The sequence below is a fragment of the Agelaius phoeniceus genome, chromosome Z, assembly GCF_051311805.1.
Source record: "Agelaius phoeniceus isolate bAgePho1 chromosome Z, bAgePho1.hap1, whole genome shotgun sequence".
Taxonomy (NCBI): Eukaryota; Metazoa; Chordata; class Aves; order Passeriformes; family Icteridae; genus Agelaius; species Agelaius phoeniceus.
In genome coordinates this window covers 66,841,089-66,866,834 of record NC_135303.1, presented here as the reverse complement: position 1 = coordinate 66,866,834, position 25,746 = coordinate 66,841,089, and the positions used below count along the sequence as shown (strand labels likewise).

The 25,746-nt window shown below is 36.1% G+C and overlaps 1 protein-coding gene across 7 annotated transcripts in view; it reads right to left on the bottom strand.

Annotated features, from left to right (window-relative positions):
- GLIS3 (GLIS family zinc finger 3) overlaps nucleotides 1-25,746 on the bottom strand; it is a 155,800-nt gene that overhangs the window by 42,378 nt on the left and 87,676 nt on the right. For 4 of the 7 annotated variants that reach the window (XM_077171515.1, XM_077171513.1, XM_054652457.2 and 1 more), the window contains 2 exons: nucleotides 1,822-1,983; nucleotides 298-408 (listed from right to left, as the gene is read on the bottom strand). In XM_077171515.1, coding sequence (XP_077027630.1) covers nucleotides 298-408; nucleotides 1,822-1,983 — 273 coding nt within the window. Of the gene's footprint in view, nucleotides 1-297; nucleotides 1,984-25,746 lie in introns of those variants that run through there. The other 3 variants (XR_013179899.1, XR_013179898.1, XR_013179897.1) reach the window with 3 other exon arrangements.

The window sequence follows — 25,746 nt, the reverse complement described above, 5'->3', positions numbered from 1 at the left end:
CTGTGTTTTTACCAAGTGGCAGAATTTGAAACCAAGAATTTATGTTTGCAAAAATGATTTTTACTTGCCTTGTTGTGTTTGTTAAGTGATTAACAACTACAGCAGAAAACATAAAGCATTAAACCATTAAGTCAGAGATGAAATTATCTAAATACAAACCACACCAATCTATTCGCTCTTTTTTATCATTTAAAGCCTGAAATCAACAGAAGTACTTGAAGATGCATTGAAACATCTAATATTATAACTGATTTCTTCACATAAACTTTGAACTGGTCAAGACAGCAGAAAAATCACCTTTTTCCTGACTTGTTGATCTTTGAAAGAATGGGCTTTCACATGTTTTCTCAGGGAACTGGGATCTGTGTACCGCTTAGTACATCCTGGAATCTCACATGCATAAGGTTTCTAAATAAAAAAAAGGAAAAAAATGATAAAGCTACTGTTATATCACAGATTATTTTAACTCAAGAGAATACTTTTTGAGCCTTGGGATGCTACAAACCACATTACTACAGAACAGAAACATTTACATTATTACGCGCAGAAAGCTTCACAATTTGTTAGAAAAGGAAAGGATGAAGTAAAGTTTTAAAGGAAGACAAACAAAAGGAAAGTTTTCATTACAGCACCTTTCATGATTACCTTTTTTTTTCTTAGTAGTACAATGAATATTGCTAGATATACTTACAATTTTTCCACCCTCAGAGCAATCTTTGACTTAATCAGAAATTACAGTCTTTAGTGAATCAGGTAAAGAAACTGCAGTAAAGGCCCGGAAAGACTGTTTAGGATTATAGAAGGATCCGCTTCAGAAAAAGAGAACAAGAAAAAGTGTTAGTTTACTATATTACAAAGAAGGCAAGCAAAACCCCAACCAAGCATTGAATACTGAAGTTTCAAAAGTATTACACAAAAAAACCCCATTTTAATGTGAAGTACTGACCAACTCCTTCAGCTCGCATTTTCTAATAATACTTCATTTTAGAAAAATACCTATAAAATACCCTGTAATACCTTTATAATTTTCTTAAAATAATGCCCAATAAATCTAACTCATATAAATATCTCATATTGCCTGTTCTAAGCTGTCTGTCTTGCCTGAAGTCTTGTAGGTTCACAATACTAAGTATTAAATGAGCATTAGGTCCAACTGTTTCCTGGAAGTAGCTATTCAGCAATTAATTCACTTATGTTCTATAAAGAATTTCTGAAAACACATTGTGCAAATTATTAAGTTGCCAGCCATAGTTTTGACTATTCAAAATGGATAATTTACTTTTTTAAACAACCATTAAATTCAAATAGCATTGTTTTAATCGTATTTCTGGACTTCCGACCTTTGGAAACTATCTCTGAGAAAACACAAAATTTCTTTTCTGAAACAGAGGTTTTAAAACAAATCTCTGCCATCACTCAAATTTACAAGGGACAATCTGTTGGCACAAAAATTTTTAAATTTACAAAATAATTTTCTCTCTTGACTTTCTGGTACATGCCCCACCTTTAACTTTTCACCAGAGAAAAGCACCTTATATTGCAGAGGGCTCCAGTTTCCCTAAAGATCAACTAAGTGGGAGAAAGCTACTGTTCTACCTGCAGCAAAGACCATGGAACCTGTGGTCTTTTTCTCAACCTGCCTGGGTCCATCTTCTTGCATGCTTAGATGACCGGGTCACCTCTGAGGCAGCTCCAACAGCCCCATCAGACTGTCCACCCTCCTGCCTCTAAGGTTATGGGCTACCTGCTGCCACCAAGCTGGAGGAAAGGAGCAGATGTTCTAATGTTCAGAGGGCTGCAATGGCACTTCTGTGTCCTTACAGTGTCCAAGTGTGTCCTCTGGTGCTTGGCACGGTCGCTGGAGTTGCTGAACGCTTTCTGGCAGCCAGGGTGCTGGCAAAGGTACGGCTTCTCACCCGTATGGCTCCTTAAGTGAATCTTGAGATTTTCTAGTCTGGAAAAGGCTTTCTTGCAACCCTCAAACTAGAAAAGAGAAAGAAATTATTTGGAAGGAAAGCACATACAGTAAACTGCAACAGCAAACACTGAACAGAAAGAAGGGTAAAAGGGCATGCAGAGACCTCCAGCCAGCTACGGCTGGGTAGCTCTGCAGGGCCTGGCTTCTCAGGGTGGGTGTTGCTATCCTCCTTGCATGTGGCTGAATTAGGAGGGTATGTCCTACATTTTGCAGATGGCACACTGAGACTGAAAGGGACCAGCCAGCTGAGAGTGCAGCACCTGCCTGGGAAAGGCAGCACCAGCTGAATCTCCTCCACAGAGCAAAATGGTCACTGTGAGGTTCTCAAGACTACTGCTAGCTATCCCTGTCTCAGCTCCAGGCTTCTCTGGATATTAGCAACTCAGCATAACAGAGGCATCTCTCAGAACCAGCCCAACCTACAGAACATCCTCAAAAAAAGACGAAAAAAAATTTGGATCACTTAATTTTAAGCACATCTTTTGGATTACTGCAAAAAAAGCATTACAAGTTTGAAGAATAAAGTATAACACACTACCTATAAACCAGCACTATTAAAATTAAGCTTAAGAAATTAAAGCTTGATACAGAGGATGAACCACGCTTGCTATACCATAATTGTAATTTATCCTTCCTACACATGCACTTCAGAAAATATCTTGACCCATGAAATTTTTTATTTATATTCCATCCCTTTATCCAAAACAAACCAGTGCTTTTTGGATTATCCAGTTTTGATCACTGAACATTAATTTATGCTTTTAAATAGTGTCACCTTTATGTTTACAGAGCTATAGTATGCATACAAAACATTGTTGCAACAGTAGAAATATTTTTATTTTTAAGGATATATTTTTAGAAAATATTACAGGATAAAAAAAATAAAATACACCAATATATCTTAAAATTGCCTTGATAAAAACATCACTTTTTTTCTAGGAAAAAGTAAAGAGTGGAGACGGCATAAAAACATGGGAGCTAAAAAACGGATATAAGAAATTAATCACAAAAGCTATGCAATTATAGAATGGTTTGGGTTGGAAAGGATCTTAAAGATCTTTTAGTTCCAACCTCCCTGCCAGGAGTAGGTAGACCTGTTAGAACAGGCTGCTCAATGCTCTATCCAGCCTTGGCTTGAATGCTTCCAGGGCTGAGACAACTTCTCTGGGCAACCTGTGCCAGGGTCTCACAGTAAATCTCTTCCTAACATCTAATAAAATTGCACTCTTTCAGTTTTGAGCCTTCAAAAAATGACCCTCAAGAACCAAAATAATTCAAGACCACATCTGTTAAAATGAGAAAGAAATCTACTGATTACCCTATCTTATACAGACAAGTTATTATTTTGAATTAACATCATGAAAGAACAACCATACATTCTAATGACTGTAACTATGCTGTACATGAGAATAATTTTAGTGTCTCAAGAAGTCATTAATTTTATAGGGTACAACTCAGACCAAAGAACAAGTTGTAGAAACATGATTCTGTTTTGTTTATTTTGCAGGTTATTAAACTTTGAATTTTTAAGTATGTAAATGAATTTAAACATGTAAATATTGTTTATATGGCTGTAAAATTACCATTAATTTTAGATGGGCAGAAATGTTTAAGTAAGCAGAACTGGGGAATCTTAACATACAAATTTAAGAATTATTATTTCTGAAGACTTCTGCATTGCTCAGTATAAATTGGAAGAAAGGACAGTTCTCTCTTCCCCCCACAGCCTTAAATTACTGTCTGGCATATTCACAAGGCAATATATAGATGTGTATTGCTGGAAAGGTCATTCTAGCAAAACAATCTACAAGCCTGTATTATTAAGACAACCATCCTTACTAACAGTTAATGAATGTTTCTTCTCTAAATCAAATTTCTTAAAGCCTTGGGTCCTTAAGACAAAAGGAATGAAAAGATATTCTTCTCAACAACACAGAACATACTCTCTATCTGGATAAAAATATTTCAGTGAAATATTTTATATAGCAGACAAGACAGGATCACTTACGGGGGAAAAAAAGTCAGGTAGTTGATAAATGTTTTAGAAATGGGACTCATAGTTTTCTAAGGTATTAACTGTTGTAGTCACTTAAGTATATGGCATACCTTGGCATTCTGAATCTGTTTAACAGTCCCAAACATATCCTGATTAAACCAGACTTTTTGCAAATCTTACGTGAAATTAATTGTGCAATGTTTTCCTAAACTGCAATACAGAAATCAGTTACTGAGCTTCTATTTTTACTGCTGCATGCAAATTGAAACCATTAAGTAGCTCATATGGAAAATTCCTTTCTGTACTTCCTAAAGTCCTTTTTAAAATATGTTCATGTTTACTTTCTCCTTTTATAAGGACAATTATGAAAAGGAAGAAACAATATATTGAAAGGGAACGGTAAAGCATATCAACAGAAAAAAATCACAGTTTTATGACTTTAAAACATTCATGTTCTCTTGAGTGCACTGTTCATCCTTGTTCACACAGAGATGATGTTCAGCATACCAAACAACCCTCCTGTAAAATGACAATACCAAACATTCCTGTAAAATGACAATATAATTTCATAGGTTATATAAAATAATCTGTGCAACACAAAAAGCCCTGCTGGATGCACCATGCATTTCTGAGCCCTTACTGGAATTCATGTAATACATTTAGACTTTTGAACTGTAGAACAGCATGGTAATGCCTGTGTGAGTACTTCAGTAGCAGATAGTCAGTGGCCAAGTGACAAAGAAATTAGTCTGTTTTCTCTGCAAAAGGAACTGTTCTGATTATCTCAGTTGATCACTAGTATAGCAAGGATTGAAGAACTTGTTCTGGCAGAAATCTGTCTGAGCTCTGATACATTTGCTGAAAAGTATGCAGCCTTCATATAAAAGTGAAACACAGTCAACATAGCTTCTTCTTAATCCAGTATCTAATAATATCAGGTATTTAATATATTCACGTTTTCCTGTCTGAATAGGTTTTGCTTCAGCACCAAGGCAGTATATTTTCTTTTGTCATTCTTCTGCTGTATTAACATTATAAGCAATGTAAAAAGTAACTTTTTTTTATTCGAGGTATTTTCTGTTATCAAGTAATTTAACCTTCTCTTAAACAATTTATACATATCAAAAGTATTTGCTTTCTCCCTATACACAATGCTTTCTCAGACTTCCTTCAAAATTGATTCCAAACCTCCAGAAAAACAAAGGAAATTAATTACTTTTAGAAATACTGACACCTGAACAATACTTCATTTTACAGAAATGTTTAATCCAGTATACAATATAATGTTACTCTCCTCACGTTTTGGCTTTTAATATCTTTTTTCATCTGAAACAGTTATACAGTGATCTGCAAATATTTCTAAGCATCACTGTTTGTGGCAAAGGATCATCTTTTATTTTTTGAACAGTGAAGAATCAGCATTTCCCTTCTCCATTGTCATGTGTGAGAAAATATTTATGGGATATTACAATGAATACATTTAATTACATGTTCCTCATCTGGTCTGTCTCTAAGCTTACTGGGAGAGGGATGGTTTTCCTTTTTAAATTTGATTTTGCTAAACATTAGTCTGCCTATAACCATTAAATTGCAGCAGCTGGCTTTCTATGTACAAGAGCTAGCTATTGTCCACACAAAATCTCAGTAACAAACCTAGATACTTCAGGGACAGAATTTATTTTTTCTTCAGTAAAACTGAATGCATGTCTCAGGCAAGAAGCAAAAGAGACTGAGAGCCCCTTCGAAAGGCTCTGGTATAGGGAAACACATGAGCTACATCCAAATGACCTCAGAAAGTTTGATATGGCAAGAGCTTGATGGAGCAGTGAAGAACTCTTCAAATCTCTGCCAATCTGACTTGGGGGAAGTCAAGCCAACCCTAAGTACACACAGAGGACATATTAACCAAGTGGTTCAAATGCATGCCCAGAGTTGGGAAATACCAGCTCATTTGGCTTAGTAACCTGTCAGTCATGGGGAACCTTTCATGATGCAAAATGAGAAGAAAAATGTGCACCCAGAAACTAAGATACATATCAGAGGGGAGGAATTCCTCACTGATTTTAAAAGGTCAACAAGATAAGAAAATTTAACCTAGCAAAAATACTTTCCATGAAAAACCAAAAGAAGATAATACACATCTCTACCTTCCATACCTCTTTTTCATTAAGCGCAATGGATACCAGCGGTGTCCAAGGATACATGGCACCATAACTGTGGGACTGGATTTTTCCCCTTCCATCCACACAGGTAAGAAAACCAGCAGTTTCAAAGATATACAGCTCAAATCAGACCCAGCTCTTTTTTTTTTGCCAGTCAATGCATGGCAAACCCACATTAATGCAGGACTGATTGCACATGACCACATAGACACATGCTCTAAAAACTTCTCACACAATATGATTTGGTGCCCTTCTGACTACTTCTGCATGCACCTGGGATATAAAATACATTATCAATATTTCAGTGGAGACCTATCAATGTTAGGTGTTCAGGTAACATGAATAAAACTCCCTTTTTCACTTATTCCAGGATCATCCTAGCCTTCTTTAAGTCATAGCATTTTACAGAGGGTTTTGGTTAGAGTTGGTAGGATTAAATTCCAACTCAATCTTTTTTCTTGGCACAATTTCTCATATTGTAATTATAAGCTATATGCCTGCATTTCTGCTTACATTTCTTTGAATTTGGCTGATTTACTATGTGCCTTTTGATAATGCGATAATCCAGGAAAAGCAATGAGATCATCTCTGTCAATGGGATATTCTCAGTATCTGTAGCTCTACTAGTCCATGTTAAAAGTACAAACTTTGTTTAACTACTTAGGACCACTATTCTGAGAACAAGTGAAGTACTCTACATCTAGTATGTGACCTTCTAATGAAATTTAATACAAAAAACTTAAAATCATAGAACTATGGATTTTTTTACATTGGAAAAGACCCTTCAGATCGAGCCCAGCCATTACCCCAGCACTGCCAAGTCCATGACTAAACCATGTCACCAAGCACCACATCTACAAGTCTTCTTATTATCTCCAGGGATGGTGACTCTACCACTGACCTGAGCAGTCTCTTCCAATGCCTGACAACCTTTTCAGTGAAGAATTTTTTGCTAATATCAAATTTAATCCTTCCCTGGCACAGCTTGGAAGTTATTTTCTTTCATTCTAACATTTGTTACTTGGAAGAAGAGAGGGACACCCACCCCAGAACACTGTACTGACTCATATAATGTATTGATCCATACCTGGTTTGCAAGCAAATCACTGTCTGAGATTGGCTTGACAAGCTGCTTGACTTGCTTACTTTTGTAATATTCGTAAACTGACCATAAGCATGACAAGCAGAAATTTTAAATCTTAAACTTTGAAGGGAGATATCTTAATAAAAATATAAGCCATTCCTAGATTTCAGGAAATGCTGTCATACATGAATGCATATGTGCAAATGGAAGGAATGGTATTCTTAAAAACTATCTAGGAAAAAATAAATCTAGAGTTGTGTATACATAAGGTCCCAAAACAAATCTTTGAGTTACTCAATAGCCATGCAGCATTTTCTAAGATTCATTAACAGCTAAAAGGCATATTAATTATTTAGCAATGTCCATCTGCCACTTAATTTTGAATGCTTTGAAATGCTGACCATATAGGTTCTTCTGTGTCAGCATCAAGGCAGGTGGTATGACAAGGACAAGGTATCTCTCCACAGCTTTGTATTTATCACAAAAACAGATGTAAAAGCTGTTCCTTATAGGGCTTTCAAACAAAAACAATGCATTTCAAGCATTAATTAATCGCCATGTAACCATTTTCCTTCCTCAACAGTATTAGCAGGGTGCCGCTCTGCAAAAGAAGTGTTTCCAAAAAAATGAGAGTAAGACCTCATGTGAAAACCTTTTAAAAAGCTTTTTATATCCCTAGACTCTCCAGCCTAGCAATCTTGTGAATGGCACATAATTAGTGTCAGACATCATTCAAACTGCTGACATCAGGCACTCACTGACAAGGAGGCTGCAGCCACAGCTGAGATTTAAAGGCCCAGGTTCATCTAAAGCAAAATGAGTATTGTGCTTTTAACCCTTGAAGTGTTTAAATGGGGAAAATGTAGCATTCAGAGCAGCACTTCAGCTTAGTGCCTATCTGAAAAGAACACATTGGTGTGTTAGAACATTAATGTGGTATCTGAATGCTTTGGTGAATGCACTAGCTTATATAAAGTAATATATTTTCCTCAAAACCATGCACAGCCTGGCATTTATTTTTGCTTTTATCGTTAGACTTATGAAATTATTCAATGTCTTGGAATTTATTGTTCCAGTAAATAATGACAGATTATGTTTATGTGTGTTACACAGATTATAGGAGATATTTCTTTACCCAGTCTTTCAATGACAATTTGGTCTATAGGTAATTACTCACTTTTTCATTCCTCTTAAAAAAAAAAAAAAAAGGTTCCTTTCACCACAATATCCTCACTTCATGTTTTTCTGGTAGATTCCTTAAATTTTATGATTCAGCATGCATAAATATAAATGTGAACAAAAGATAATTACAGACCATGACAAAATCTAAAGTAATTTGTTATTTAGCTTTGTTGTACTTCCTACCTTAAGTTAACATGTTTCTTATACTCAATAGATGTAGAATAAAGTTCATATGATTAGATTCAGATGTAAGACTTATGGGACTAGTCTGTGCACACAACTATAAGGCTCACATTTTAAGAGCTTCTGACTAAGCAGCATGACATAATGCTTTTTTGTGTGTGTAGAGGGATTGAACAAGATTAATAGACTATCTCCTAATCTGACTTCTGTTTTCCAATGCATCCATCTTTTTAGGTATTTTTAAGAAGAGTCACATGCTGCTATACAGGCAATGAAATCAATGGAAAAGAGGACATATCAGTACAGATCAAAAATCGACAGAGGGTTCACATGGGAAACTGAATCAGGCTACTTTTTCAGACAGATGCACATGAGAGGCTAGTTTCTTCATTCCCTTTAAAGAATTCTCACTTTTTTGGTCACACTGCACACACTTGACTATTTCTGTATATAGACAGATTATTTGAGTGTCCCAATAAAATTTACTTTTAATCTCCTTTCCAGGGAGATTGGTATTCTGACGTCAGGTCTGTTAGGACAGTGGACAAAGGATGGCATCAAATTGCAGTGCAAGAAGAAGAGGTATGTGAGTGAGTAACTGTCCCTGCCTACCACACTATTTCTTTACAGATGGCTTGTTTATTCTTGTGTTTTTGATAAATGTAGCATGTTCTTTTTTTCCTTTTCATATCAGATCTCCAGAAGCCTTCATACTTTTCATGTTCTAGAGATCTGTGGCACAATGTAACCTTATTTTCTAAGTAACACTATGCCTAAGGATACAAATATTTCTGTTGAAATTAAACACAGTGCAATTGATGTTATTTATCCCTGAAAGAATGGTGTCAAGAGATTCATTCACCATGGTAATGTCTCTTGTTTTCATCAGTCTTACTAAGCATGGCCATTTCAGTCTCAGAAGCTATTCCTGTTGCTGTAGAGAAGGTAAATATTATGACAAGTGTCTTCAAAAGGAACTATTACTGAATACATCAGCTGCTACTGATTCAAAAACCATATGGTACGGAAACTATTAGAGGAAAAATGAACATTTTGGGAATTCTTTCTTTGCTTCCTTTTAGAAGAATGTGCTTGCTTTTTTCTTTCCCCCTACCCCCACCCCGGTTTTACTCCTTTCTTTCTCTTCCTCTTTGGCTTTTCTAAAAGGTTGTCTTTGAGTTTCAAGTAACTGAAGCTGTCATCTGTAATCATGCAGCTTTCTCTATTAAAAGTTGCTCACTGCTAAGGTAGCTACTATTATCATTAAGCCCCAGAGAAGTCCTGTGCATTTGAATAATTTTTCCTTCATATAGACATGCAAAAACTAAACAACCTTTTGTCAACTAAAAAACCAGCTATTTCCTTTCAGGTATGTAGCTACATCTCACTTCTGTGGTTCTGTTCTCTACAGGATTTCATGTCAGAGATACACTATAATTGGCTTTCAAATATGGAGATGAAGTAGTGTAAATCACATTCTCACTGAGAAGATTCTGTAGGTTTAGAATTTGCTCTTTGTGAATTTCACAAAGGACTAAAATCTGATCTCTATTACACTAGGGAAAAAAGGAATAAGTAACCAGGAAGCTCTGAAACCAGGAAGCTGAAATGGGAAATAAACTGTTTTGAGGATTCTTCCTCACCATACTCCATGTCAAGATTATCATATATGATTCATTCTGTTTTCTATAAATAATAACATCATACAAATATCTATGAAATAAGAGTATTCCATTACATCCCATCCTGTCCTATCCTATTTATAAACATTCATATCAGGACTGAAAAACTGAAACAAACATGCATGCTGTTCTACAGACACTAAAAAAGTATTTTTCTTACAGTTATTTGAAAATATTAACACCCAATTGCCACTTTTTTAGAGATAAAGATTACTATAGGCAGAAAAGCACTAAGACAGTTCTCAGTAAATTCTCACTTATGGTGCATAGCTCACAGTTGATACTGTAAAACTTTCAATACAGTGTTCTATAAATCAGGGTATGAGGTTCTTTTTAGTCCCAGAAAATGTACACAAGGCCAGCTGCTATCTGGCACAGGGTCTCTTGGTAAACTCTATTATTTAAATAGTCAAACCTTAACTTTCTTAGTTTGGGTTGTTTTTTTGGTTTTTTTTTAATTAAAAAAACTACTAGATCACTGTCAAGAGCAAAATGGGCAGTAAGAGATCCATTTGATAGTTCCCAAGTGCAGCATTTGCACTCAAATGCAAACATGCCAAAGATACAGTAGAAAATACGCCAGGATACAGTGGAACATCTCTGCAAATGCAAACTTAATGTGCAAAGAAATGATGTACTTTTGTTATGCCAGGAAAAAAAACAACTTGACTGGCTCCACTTTTGGCAAACTGACACTGATATAATTTAAAGGGCCTGGTTAAAGTGATTTTGTTAAAGCAAAAGCATAAGGCATAATTTAATGTGTTACTTGTTTGCATTAAGCAATGTTCAGCTTGAAGCGCCTGAGACAAAAAGCACAATGTATACAGGAAGAGGCATCATTAGTAGAAGGAAATTTGCATGGCCAAACATGGACTTGAATTTAGAAGTTTAAGTTTCACTAAAAAAATGCAGCAAACCATACACTAAAAAGGCAATTCTCTTTCTTTTACTACAATATTTACATACATGCTGCACTATTTTCATCTGCCAAATTGGCTCAATCATATGTAACCTCCAACATAAACAAAATTTTTACACATATAAGTAGAATACCTAATAGTGAAAATAACAGGATTAAACTGTGCTAGTATTAACGGTTTGAGAAGCACCTCTCTCAAAGTATGCTCTTGCATAAGTATACATGGGAAGCACACTGTTTGATTTCAAGCACCAAAAAGTCTGATATTCTCCATTATGCAACAACAACCTCATCAGGGGACAGAATTTTTTGCAAATTTCATATGTGAAAATTTATTTGATTCTTTTCCATAAAGAGATAGTGCTTCTAGAATGTTTCTTATGGAATTAATAAGTTCAAACTATTCAATTCATGGTGTATTCATGTTCCACTCAGTTCATAATGGAGAAAGGACTGTTTCTGTTACACTCTGGCAGAACCTCTGCCAGTAATTATGATTTATAACAAATGTGCCATGGTGACCAAAACTTTATAGGTAGTATTTCAAAATTTTACTTATTGCACTGCTTTTTAGCAGTTTTTCTTCCCTTAAAATATAACACGTGAATCTTTATAACTATGGCCATCTAGTATACTTGTATACATAGCTATAAGAACTACTTGGCTATCCTCTAACTATATTACTAATTTCAAATTTCCATCCTTAAGGAAAAGAGACATGAAGCATACTTATTTCTTCTACCTCTATTTCTCAATACTTACCCTCTACCATGATAATGCCATCTCACAGATATTTATGAGAAGTTTTAATCCTGATAATTGTACATAAGAAGCAAACAAGAATATATTACCTTGTGATACTTTTAACTATTCGTATGCAAGTAAATCACACTGAAGATACATTCAAGGCTATATACATCAGTAAATATTCAACATTTTCTGGTACTTGAAATGGCTAATTTGGGGTTACAGTTGTAATGCACTCACTGGAACACTCGGAAGCATAATTAATCAAAATATGCTCTGTAATACCTAAAAGCCACTCCACAAACCCCAAAGCTAAATAATTAGAAAGTAAAGAAAATTCACATTTAATGCTTATTTTCTGAATTCCAGAACCTTTTAAAACAACTCCATTACTTTTAGATCAGATTAATTGGTGCTTTACTGAAAAGTATCCAGATTAGTATCTATGGCTACTGAAAAAATCTGGACCAGCAAACTCCGCAAGATCTACTATTCAGCAGAAGCTTAAGCAAATTAAAATGGGGCAAAGGTGAATTCTTAAACAATCTTAGCACGGCTGCATTACTGCCAGCCCATACTCAAACAGTTCTGTCATAATAACCAGGTCCTAATTCTGCATTACTTAAATATACCCCACTTTCACTAAAGTCAGTGAGAATTCCGAATATGCAAGGAATGTAGAATTACAAGTAGTTTCTTAATCCTTAGGTCATAAGCCAAGATAATTATAAAGCCTTAACTCATAATGTAGCTGGCTGAATTGCTCTGCAGCACCTTTAAGGGCATTAACAGCAGGATTCTGCTGAACTAGTCATATCAAAGACTAAAAGTCATATGAAGAACTTGCCTCTGCACTCTGATATGTAATAGGTAATTTAAACTAAAAAACCAGAATATTAGAGTGAAATGTATTTGAGCTGTTTAGCAATGTAGCCTTACCTCTTCTTCCCTCTTTGTCCCCTGCTAAAGGGGAAATCAATAATACAATTCAACATTTAAAATCCTCACTTTCTCCTGTTCTGAGCAGAGCTACTTACACAGCTATCTTTTCAGGGCAAAACACAAACCACTCACAGAAAAAAAACAGTTGAGTTGTCGAAAACAAGGCAAAAGTGCTTGCATTTTAATCAGCAGGGGTCCATCACAATATGAAACAGTCAAAGAGGTTTATTTCTTGCCCCACAAGTAAATCACATAAAAAATTCCAGCAACATTCAAAATGCACTTTTCAGACCAGTAACTGTTTTCTGTTCTTGACTGCTTAACACTCTCAGCTTTTTTTCAATTAGGGCCTGTTTGTTCAATTAGTTAAAAAAAAAGGCAAGAAAGAAAGAAATAAAGCTTTAAAGAAAGGATTAAACCATGTATTTTATTGAGAAAGAACATAAATTAGAAATTCTTTTCGAATCTGGAGTATGCATTCCTTAATCTTCTGCCCTGCTGGGAAGTGTAATAAGAATAAAGGCAGAAAGAAGCTTTTTTGCTTCATTGAATTTGTTCAGTGGAAGATATGCTTTTGACTAAATCTCAAAATTCATGACAATTCAGACAATACTCCCACATTTTATAAGCCTGTGCATTAAAAAGAGAACTAGGAGAGCTTACAGAAACCCACCTGGTGAGCAAGCTCTCCAGATTCAAAAGGGCAAAACAGAAGGCGCCATGTGAATGTGAAGCAAACAAGCCATGACTGTGAGAAGATGGTGACAAGACTTCATGTACTGGCAATGCAGTTCTTCAGTGTGGTGTGGCTTCATAAGCAAAATAATTTTCAAAATAACCAACAGAACTGATTGATGGGTATGAGTTAGGGATAAGAAAACCAATGGAAGAGGCTAAAGGTTGGACAAGGTATAAGTGTTGCTTACTGTTTACTCTTTCTTTGCAGGAGCATTTACTAAAATCTAAATATTATGCTTTGAATTTAAAATGAAAGGATTTAATAGATAATTTGATGGGAAAGACAGAAATCAAAAGGAATGCCAATAGCAGAAATAGGCACCATCTTCCTTCGAGGATACCAAATCCTCTTGCCTGTTTGTGCCTTGTCAAATTAAGAAAGATTTTTGCTGAGATCCCATGACAGTAAAAACAGCCCAAAAAAGAAAATATGTACCCTTAGATGTTACTTTCCTCCTTTAGGTGCAGTGTATCCAAGTGCAAAGAATCAATATGTACATACAACAGGAAAGAAAACCAGGCTGCTGCTCCTCCTCTTCCTCCTCCCTCTCAATGCAAAAAAAGAAAAAACAAAACAAACAAACAAAAACAAACAAACAAACAAACAAAACCCCAAAACAACATAGAAATTAATTACCATGAATTTCATGTAATGGCTAGAGTTTACAGCTTTGTGACATTCCATTTAATGCCAGCAAAGTTCATCCCTTGGTTCCAACAAGTTGAGTACATCCTGCACCACCTGCAAGTCAATTTACATGCACCAGAACCTCCTGCAGACATGCCCTCACAGCAGATAGCGGAAAACATTTGGAGTCAGCAGAAATCACACTGTGAAGGTATTTGGGGCTGTATTGCAGGCAAGGCCTGGCCAGGGTAGGGCCACAAGCCTGGCTGGACCATGGCTGTGCTCAGGACAAATGCAGCCACTTCACTCAGACTGTCCCCAGTGAGTTAAGGCTGATGACTGAGATAACAATGTGATGCAGAATCTGGGAGCACAAATGTTTGGGTTAGACCTTGGTTTGGAAGGAGGCAGGGCTGTATCTAAATCAACAGATGTGTCTGGTTACCAGGGGCAGGACTTGGGCCTCAGAGCAAGGCTGAGTACACAGAACACAGTCTGAACAACCAGGCAAGGCTTGGAGCTTGACTGTGCTCTGCAGAGCTGCTGGCACACACTCGCTGCTTGTAAAACTCTGGTTAGGGCACAATATGATTTTTTTTTTTCTAAAGAGCTCAGCAGCCAACAGCTTCTGGCTCAAGAAAATGCCAGTGCCAGTATTTTCTGACTCACTACAGGGTTATTTCTTCTGCCACACAGATGGTACAAAGATTCAAGTTTCCAAAAGCAGAAGACAAGGTAATGCAAAACTACATGGATCCCTGTACTTGTTTAAGTCACTCATAAAACAGGGGATTTTGGATCCATCTACTGAGACGCTGTCTTATGCAAACAAAATCCTTGTGACAAAACAGCTGTGGTTGAAGGGACTGTGAGGAATAAATGCAAAATAGTTCCCTCAGCTGAGTCAAAAAAGCTGTTCAACAATGAAAAGTTGAGGAATAAGCTAATAAAAAAGTTGAGGGATGTGGTCTTACACATCTTACACAGACGTGGTTCTCACCATGTAACTGAGGTTTCAGCTATAATAAACCTTAGGTGATCATTAGAGAAGAAGGGCAAGAAAGAGTGAATACAGGAATTCAGCAATAAATGTAGGGTGTCAGTGGAATAATCACAAGCCTTGATAAATGCAATGGTTTTGTTAATATCATGTAATGATTTTGTTCCTATCATGAAATTGATAATTTTCAAGGGAAGCCTCAAAGGATTTACAGAAGCAAAACACCTTGGGAATGAATCCAAAGCTAGGATGAGAGAAGCCAGTCCAAAACATGCAGGGCCAAGCAGAAGAATAAGATGCACAAAACAGGGCCAGGAAGAAAAATAAGATCAGTACACATGGCATAATTGCTAAGGGTAAGTACAAATGCCCTTTTTCAAGTGAAGTGTTCAATCAGTGAGTTACTAGACTTGATTCATTTAAGTGTTTTGTCTGACACCACAACTGGTTGTGGAACACTCAGAGGACGTTTTAGACTGTGCCTAAGTTTTATTGCTTTGTGAGTACAGCCAAAGAGAACGCAAAACCCAAATATCTGCAGATTCAGATGCACAAGGGATGAGCTGTGCAATTTTCTTAGAACAAGGATAAAAAAGCTTCAAAATTCATCAAAGGAAAATAAAAGGATGACTCAGTAAGTAACTATCCTTGTGAAGTTAAGCATTTATTTTCTCATCTTTTTTGTGGACTTTACATTCTTCTTAATATGTATTTCCCTAGGGCAACTTAACATTTACCTCATTCCCTGTGAATAATTACAGCATTCAGTAGTCTTTGAATTAATCTTTTCCCACAGTGAAAGGATGTTTTAGAGAATCTACAACAGATAGCAGAACTATTTTTGCACTGTTGAACAAAGTCACTGTGCTTGGTTTTTCTTAACTGACAATACAAACCATATTTTCTATTTTAATTGTTTTTACCATTAACACAAAGCCAGATGATAAAAATCAGATAAGTACATAACATGAGAACTAATTGGGAATGAATAGCAGATGAAGCTTACATGAGCTAATTGAAAGAGAATACTAACTCTGAGCCTGGATTATGCTCATTTCCTAATCAAGTGCAATGCTAAAAGTGCATGTTGATGTATGCCAGAAAATCAGTTAAAAACACAGCAGAAGAGCTTCATTGCACTTCACCTCTTTGGAGTTCCTATTTCAAAGTAAGTTTAATGGAAAAGGTTACCATTTTGCTAGACAGATGTCCAAAGGCAGGGTAAGCAAATCTGGTATTTATATTACAAATATATTAAGTGGATTGATAAATTTGATAAGCATTTGTAATTAATAACTCCATAAATAGAGAGGCCTGATTATTTTCAGGTAACAACCTGAAGAACCTTCAGGTAACAAGAAGAGTGTGTTGGAAGGAGGGAATGAAGAGTGAGGGAAAACTAGCATGGTTTAGAGATCTGGAAGAACCAAGAAGCTGAAGTGAATGGGCAGGCTCAGGATGGATCATGCTGGACTGAACACTTCCTGTCTCCAGTCATACCAGCAGAACTGTGGAAAACACCTGTGGTATCTGTATTCTTCCTTTTCTATCTTATATACTAATAAAGCATTGAAACTGGAATGGTTTATCTTTGAAGATAATTGAGTTTCACACCTTGAAGATAACTCAAAGAGGGTGCACTGAACTGGAAACTTGTGCATCCCCTAGAAAATTGACAATTTGCAGAAAAAGTGAGGGGTTCGTTTATTTACTTTCAACATTGCTACTCAGAGGGGGAACTAGAACCCAGAAATGAAGAAGAATGTTGGTGATGATAATATTGCTGGTAAGATGGCCATATGGATTATTTTCCTTCCTGCATCAGTGTTTACTTAAAAGAAGCCTGCAGATCTGATAACCTTTGCTAGCTCTGCTAGCAGTGACATTTTGATTCATTAACAGCATACACTGTAATTATGAGATGCTGATGTTGTGGCTATGTCCCTATAGTGGTTGTGTTCTCTTTATAAAAAGATATGTTTAGATCAAACATTAACACTCTCCATTACCAGCATGCCAGCTGGTAATTTGTTATTTACATTACTTAATTTCTTCAATTTGGTTGCTTTGCCCTACAGTCTGAAAACCCAGGGAAAGCCTGAATAAGTCCTTTGCATCTAGCTGAATCAACGTACACATGCTTACCTGCAATGTTGCAAGACACTATTGTCCATAAAAGTCTAAAGGCTATTATGAAGATTTGTCTTTGGTTTCTACAATGTATAGCATGAACACTGTTTGAAAGGCTGTTGTTTCCTTCAGTTTCCTGATATCCCATCACAGCAAACTAAATTGATTGAAATACAGCCTACTGATGCTTTTGTATCACTTTAGAAGCTAATGGCAACCTTCCACCTCTTGTTGAATGGTGTAATTGGCCTGCCAGAGAGGATCTGGGATTTTAACATGTTTCTTGTTTGGCTGAGCTAACCAATTATCCTGCAGTTGCTATCCAAGCTGCAGACTTTTCTTTATTGGGGTCATTAAGCTTGTCAAAACTAGTTTGTCACCACAACTGCTGACCCTCATTGCTTTTGACAGCAGCACAAGTGTCAGACTAAAGAGGCCTTTGCATTACAAGAAAGTAAATGACTGATCAGAGCCCACCAAGCATCCTGACCATATGCCACAGCATGCCCTTCTGACACCAAGAGAGGTGGAAACAGTACCAACTAAATTACTTGAGGTTAACAAACACCACTAATTATTTTGTAGAATAAGAAAATAAAGCTTCAACAGCTAAAGAGAAGGAATACTTGAAGGCAGTATATGACTTACATGTATGATAGTGAAGCATTGGGTTGTTTTCATTTTAGTTAAAAGATGATGCAAGTCACTTAGTCTGAAATAAAACTCTCTGAAAGAAGTTACCACCTGACTCAGACCATATTTTTGGAAAGTTGATCACACACAGCAGCTGGAAGTAAAACAGTTTGAGCCCAATCCAGCAGATCATTACTAGATAATTCTCTCTATATTCTTGGCCACCCAAATGATGTCTGAATCAGGCCAGTGGCAGGTTCCTCATCTGATGTAATAATAACCACTTAATACTTAATATCAGACCATATTTACTACAGTGGGGTAAAATCTGTCATAAAACCCCCTTCATATACCTAGAATTTGCTTTACTGAACGTACAAGATGTGAGAGTCTTATGACGGCCTAATTATCCATATCCCTTTATTTTGGTGGCAAATGATTCATAACCCACTCCTTCACTGCTGTGATTATTTTCAGATTAATAAGGTAACTTGGAGTTAGCACCATGCTCTCAGTTGCTATAGGGTATTTGACAGGAGAAGAGAAATAAATGAGAAGTTTCAGAGGAATATTTTCTCTCATCACATTCCTAACTATTCAAGGCACCACTTCTGAAAGGGCTTTTATTCCCAATACCATAAGAGCTCTTGCTTGGTTCAGTTGAGATGACTTGCCCTGCCATAAGCTCATCCCATAAATAAATCTTCGCAGAGTCAGGACCTTCACCTGTATGCTACCCTATAGTACAAGAAAAGTTCTGTAAATACAGTGACAGCAAGATGTGTTCAGTTTTCCCCCTAGAAGCCTTCAAATTCCATCACATTTTCTCCATATTTTTTGTAAAGCAGTTATTTTTCTAAGTCTTTGGAAATATATCTTTTTAATGAAAGCAGGCATATGCAATGTAGCTCAGCAAACAGGATCCAGTTTTAAGAGACAATAACTGTTGTTGGATTGTATGTCTATGTGAAATACACTTATTTAAACAAGGCTGAGTGACTTAGTGGTTCATCAGCAGTGTAATGACTTTGAACATCACTGTTCCCATTTAAAAAAGGAAAACAAAAGAAGAAGAGGAAAAGAGACAAAGAAAAAAGAAAAGCAGAGCAGTGCTTCATAGGATCCCAGGATTCTGTTGAGCCCTAATGATGTCATTCAGTATTTAATTTCTGGTGACAAGAAGGGATTTTTTCCTCCTTTCAGCAAGAAAGCAAATTCAACATTAACAAAGCCCTGTATCCGAAGCCAAGATTGGACATGAATCTTAAATTGTTCCTAGCCTTCTCTATCCCTTCTTCCTGGATATGAAAAGTTGTGCTTAACATAATTTTATTGAGCTAATTTTAATTTATATTTGGGATAGGGTTGTAAAAAAGGACTATTATATTCACTGGCAGAAAAAAAAAAAGGCAATGGTCATTGTGGTATGAGGAGTTGTGCAAATGACAAATATTGCAACCTTCCAAGCATTGCAGACAAAAGTTTTTAAAATATGCAGACTCCTTGACTAGCAAGTTTTGTTGTTAAAATCAGGCAGGGGTGAAACCAATCTGAATACAGGAGAGGGAAAATAAGACTAGGGAAAGAAATGGGTATGAAACTCTTCATATTTCCTAACTGCTGATCACTTCTAGAGTGAAGTACTCCTCATGGAAAACAAATTACACTATTTTTTATGTTCTTATTTAATGGAACAACATTGATCTTAAGCGTTGGTATATGTAGAGGAAGGGGAAAAATGTTTTTTCTTTTCATTTACTCTAATGGTGCAGATAACTCCAGATAAACACCCAGATAAACTCTTGCTCTCATGTGTGGTACCTCAAAATTTTAGAGTCAAAGTGTTGAATGGGCCAAGTAAATATCCAAACTCAGTATTCCTAGTTTACATCAGGAAAGATTCATATAGAACTTTTTATAATTGTCCACTAGCAGCCTGAAGCAGTAAAATTCAATACAAAAATAATGGCTAAATGCATATGAACAGTTCCACAAAGATTTTAAGTTGGGAAGCTTTTTTTTTTTTTTAAAGGATTTTCATCAAAAATAATAGGTAAAAAACCCCATTATTATATGGTTTTTATTTTCTGAAAAACTAAGAAATAAGCCCACCAAACACAGATTTTTACCACACTAAGTGGTACTTTATATCACCAACAGGTGTCAGAGAACGATAATAGGTGTCAGAAAGAAAAGGAATAAATGTACCATGCAGAAAGTACACAATAACTCATCCACATGTAAATAATCCTATGTCATCTTCTCAGAATTCCTTTAATGTGCCCAGAACATGTAACTGTTTTAGGAAGCAACAGGAAAGAATCAGAGTTTTTCAGATTACTCATAATTTCAACCAGAAATCTGTGACCCTTGACTCCTGAAGGCAGAGTGAGAGAAGTACAGCAGCAATGAAAAAACTGCATTTTGATAGTAGCTTTTCAGAGTAGTCATTCATCCCAGAACTTGACTTGTCAGGTTAAAATTCAAGGTCAGATTGTTCCACCTAACTGACCTTCTGCACTGTAGAAACACACTTGTTTTTTCTTCATGGGAATAAAGCACATTTTTCAGTGTTAGAGATTTCTACAAAACTATCCCCTTACCTGTTGTATGGATCTGGCTTCTATCAGAAATCATGCTTTATAAATCTTATAATGGACAGAAGCTGACTAAGATGGCAAAGTTGTGAAAGACAGCACAGTACAGCTACATGTAAAGACTGGGACTTAGGTTTCCAAGTTTTGATTCTAATCAAGTTTTAAATACATGTCTATTCAGTCTGAGCATTCCGCAAATCTACATATTTCAGCACACTTTTATAAAAACTGATTTCAAACCAACATTGATGACTATCCAGGGAAAACACACTTTTAGTGTATTCATAAATATTTGTGCTGTTTGTACAAGAACATGAATAACTTTAAATAATAAAACACAGCTTGTGTACCCAATCAGAATATAAAGATTTAGAATAAAGGCCTCAATGAAAAAGGTTAGGATCAGTACATGAACATAAGTTAAGGGTTGTGAGACACTACTGATCTCTGTTACGCAGAGAATTTCACAAGTGAGAAAATAATGTGAATAAGATAAAAAAGAATCTCTAGAAGAAGTGGCATTTTGCATTCATTTTCATTACATGTGCTATAGAAATGAGCTATTCTATGAATAAGAAGAAATAGACATGCTTACAAGGCATTCTGTTCTTAGCTATAGAAGAAAAACTAGACCTGAGTTTTTTAGATTATCAATCATTTAGTAGTGACCTGCACAGAAAATTGGTTAAAGGTCTCAGTGAAAAAATTTTCTTTAAAGAGATGCTGGTTGCAGGTCCAGGGCACATTGTAACAGGAGAAAAAAAAAGAAAAAAAAGCAGAAATGGCTTTAAACTGAAAGAGGGTAGGTTTTGATTGGGTATTAGGAGAAATCCTTTGTTGTGAAGGCAGTCAGGCACTGGAACAGAGTTGTCCAGAGAAGTTTTGTTTGCACTTTCCTGGCAGTGTTCAGGGCCAGGTGTGATACAGTTTTGAGCAACCTCCTCCAGTGGAAAGGGTCCCTGTTTATGGCAGGGGGACTGAAACTAGATGATCTTCAAGACCCCTTCCAACACAAAGCATTCTATGACTATGAAACCAGCTGACTAGACCTTTAAATCAAAAACATACTTTGCTAGTTAATTAAACATGGTGTTTTTAACATTATTCTCACTTGATTGACAGACATATATGGAGCAAATCAGTGAGATAAGGTCACCGAATTGTACTGGTGCCAGCCAAAGGTGACTCCAACTTTAACTGCATACTGCTGCCAAATGGTCTCCTAATTGCTCCACCAACACCTCAGATGGAAGCTATGATGTTGCAGTGATCCTTCATCCATAAAGTCAGGTAGGTTTGTTTTGATCATTAGTATTTTAGCAAGAAGCCTTAACAAATAAGCACTCGACTAGGGGAAACCTATGCTACTATGCAACTTTCAAAGCTAGCAGAACAGAGGAAGAATAAATGCCAGCAGACACCAGCTACTGGGAAAAGCTTTGTATGGTGCAATTTCACTGTCTTAAAAGCACAGTATCTATGGTTATGCCTGAGTAGTCTGGATTTTTTTCAATTTGTTAATACTTGTATTACAAAGGAATACAAATTTGTTCCTCAGTACTTTGTAGTCACATGCTTTCCAACAATTTTTCAGCTTATAAAAACTGAAGTGGAGCCTCCTCAAGCAAATGACAAGGTCAGAAGAGCTTTTCATCAACTTTCTGGTGGGTGTGAATTTACAGCTTCATGCACAGGCATTTTAGAATGTCAGGTATCTTTCTACAGATGATAACAAAAGGAGAAAAAGTGAGGGAGGATGAGAAGTCGGCAAATTTTCCTTCCAGGGAAACTCTAAGATTCATCCTCAGGTTTCAGTGTAAGTTATTAAGTTTTCACTCATCCAAATACAAAAGAGAATTTCTCAAAAGTAATCTTTAAAAAAATAAGCAGAGAAATTCTAATTCACTCAAAGCTGGACCCTGGCATCATCAATGCAGTGAAATTATTGCAAAGATCCTCTTCTCTAGACCTCCTACCTAGCCATAGACAATGATGAATCTGGGTTTTTGTGTTTTCTGCTGGTTAAACCTGTATGCAATGACTTAACAATGTTTTGCATGACTTAACAATGTTTTGTGTCAAAGCTCAGTTAAGTTTTTGACTAATTATTGGCTTGGTAGTGTCCTATCTGCTTTATTATCAAAACAAAACAAAAACACAAAGCAAAACAAAACAAAAACATTCAATATTGAGTCAATATACAGGTAGTGTATGCAAACAAATTACTTGGTACCTACCCACTGTAAATATTGAGCTCTTGACAAGAGCTCTTGACATGCATGACAGGGTTTTGAAAAGGAGGTCTTCAGCCTTTAAAGCTGAGCAAAACAAAAAGTGTTGAAGTCCAATTTAGGAGTTCTTTGAATATTTCTGCTTACTGGACATCCCAGTTTCACAACATAATTTCTCCAGCAGTGGAAGTAGTGACCAATTTGATATTCAGGCCACAGTTCAGGAGCACTGCCTGTTACTCCTGTAGGATTAGGATTCATCCCCAGTCTCCATGGCCAGTGCAACAGCCACAGTGCCCACTGATCTCTGCTGTTCCTGCACCCCTCCCTTCCAGTGCATTAGGTAGACTTACACACTTCTAACCTGTATAAACAGAAGTTAATATACTAATATTAACTGGGTTTCCAGTTGTGTCTCACAGAATCCATATCTCATTATTATTTTCCACTTCAATTGTATTAATTTCTACTTTAATTTTTTTTTAAGTGATCAACATGATCACCTTTAAAGTAGTGATCAACATGATTAAGATTTATGAAAATGCCACTAGATGTTGAAATTCTATGCTTTTACCATAGGTTTTCATGTTTGATAATCAACATTTCCCTCTCTGGCTTTCTTTAGAAGCCAGCAAGTCAACTTTAATTTTGATTTTCTTTTACTGTAAATGCAAAGAGAATGCTGGTTAATGTAACTTGAAAACATTCATCATTTTTTTTTCCCAGTAAGACATTAAACACAAGCAATGCTCTAGCACTAAAGAGTAGAAATAAACAAGTTAAGAAGATTCCAAAGGAGGCTCCTTGGAAGAAGTGGAAAAAGAAAAACAAATAAATTTGAATCACTTTGGACTTCCTGGCATATATTTTATCTACATGTAAAGGAAGTCACAGGGAATTTAGGACAAGATTTTTTTATAAGGCTTCAAAGAACCCTTTTTTTTTGTTAGTTTGTTTCGTTTGGTTGGGTTTTTTTTTTTTGTATGGAAAACTAGAGTGCAGGTTGCAGGTGAGTGAGTTCTTGGAATATCAGTTTATGGGATTTAATATGTCTGACATAATAAAATCCAAGGACATAAATAGCAAAATGATCTAATTTACTGAAACAATTTCACCTTGCCTAGGGTAAATTAATTGCAGTCTCTTTACTTGAAAAATTAAGTGTATATTTTTCCAGTCTTTTCAATGTCAAACTACTGGAAAATCATTACTAAGACAAGCTATATTAACTTTTCAAAAACAGAGTTATAATAACTTACACATCTTATTTTCCACAAATTACATTGTGTTACAAGCAAGAGATCAAAGACTCATAAGAATTTTCTAATTACAGCCAGCTACATCACAGAGCTGGATTACAAATCACTATTTTCTCCCTCTAATGAGAAAGCAATGGGGTATTTACTTGAAGTAAGGGCCCAGTAACAGAAAAGGATTATGAACTCTTGATCAAGTACATTTCAGCTATTAAAAATTACTCTAAATGGAAAAAAGATACAGCACTTAGCAGACAAAACTGGGCTAAAACTCCACAAGTTAGTGCTGATGATGGAAGACATGTAGTCTTGTCCCTCCAAATAATATTCTTGGTTTTCCTTGTCCACCACTATCTTTATGACCCCCTACAGATGCACAGAGTTTCTGGAAACAGTTTCTTCCAAGGTTTATGGCTGTGCATGCTCAGGTTATTAACAGGTGGATGAGTTTTGCAAAATCTGTCTCATTTTTCAGCCTGATTTGGCTGGGCAGTCTCTGGAAAAGCACAATTTCTTTAAAAATGAACTGAGAAATCTTTTATTACAGTTATGTGGCACTACTGGAGAAAAACAGCAAACAGCATTCCTGTTAGTTGCTGCAAAATATTCCATGTGGAGTAAGTTATTTAAACACAAAGCATGGTACAATAATTTATATTTACAATACCTTGAGTGACAGGTACAGCCTGCCAGAGCCTCACACAGATGTCACATTGGACACTGCTCCTACTCTCCCTTTAGACTTGATGCAGCAGTATGCTTATTTCTGGGGCCACTGGTTAGTTTGAAACAAAGCCTGTAAATTTTAATCTTGATTTTAAAAATTCTTTTGGCTTCTTGCAAGAAAAGCATGAACACGTGTTAAATTTTTTGCTAAAATGCAACAAATGTTATTTTTAATCTTGAATATGTCAAAAGTAACAATTCAAAAATGCATTTCTGCTACTAAAACATACTTAAAATTGTTTTATCTTACTTCATACAGAAAGTTTCAAAACTTTTTATTTTACACTTACTTCTTTGAATGTTTTTTAATTTAATGAGTTTTTTAATGAGTTTTTAAAATTACCTCACCACTTCATTTTTCATGACTGAATTGAGTTTCAAAGGACAAAGAGAAGATAGATGCCCAAGAAAAAGAAGGGACAAGTAGTTCATGAGCTGATAAAGACGAAGACCATGATAATTAAATAGAATGGAAGGAGGCTGAAAACATCATCATTCTCCCACCTGTTGCAGGAAAAGCTGACCATGGAGGTAGGAAACCTCCTCCTAGGGTGCTTGTAGCCATGTTAACAATATTTTTTTAGAAATAAGCACCTTCCTTATCTGTATGAATTGTATTTTCCACATGAGTACATGCTTGGCACTTTTAAAGACTTCACACATTCTGCATGCATCTCAAGAAAGTTTTTAGCATTTGTGAAAGCTTAGCAGACCTAGGAAACAAAAAAGCCCATAGCTTTCTGTAGACTTTTAGACTTATTTTTTCTGCTGCTATAGAAATCAGGAGTTGAAACAGCTTACCACAACCACCACACCTTTGGCACAGAAAAATTGTGGACAACATCAGGATATCTTTGACTCACCTCTGTCTGTTTCAATCTGGTTCAATATTGTGATGTGGCTGTCAGGGTACGGGCAGTAAAGGATGC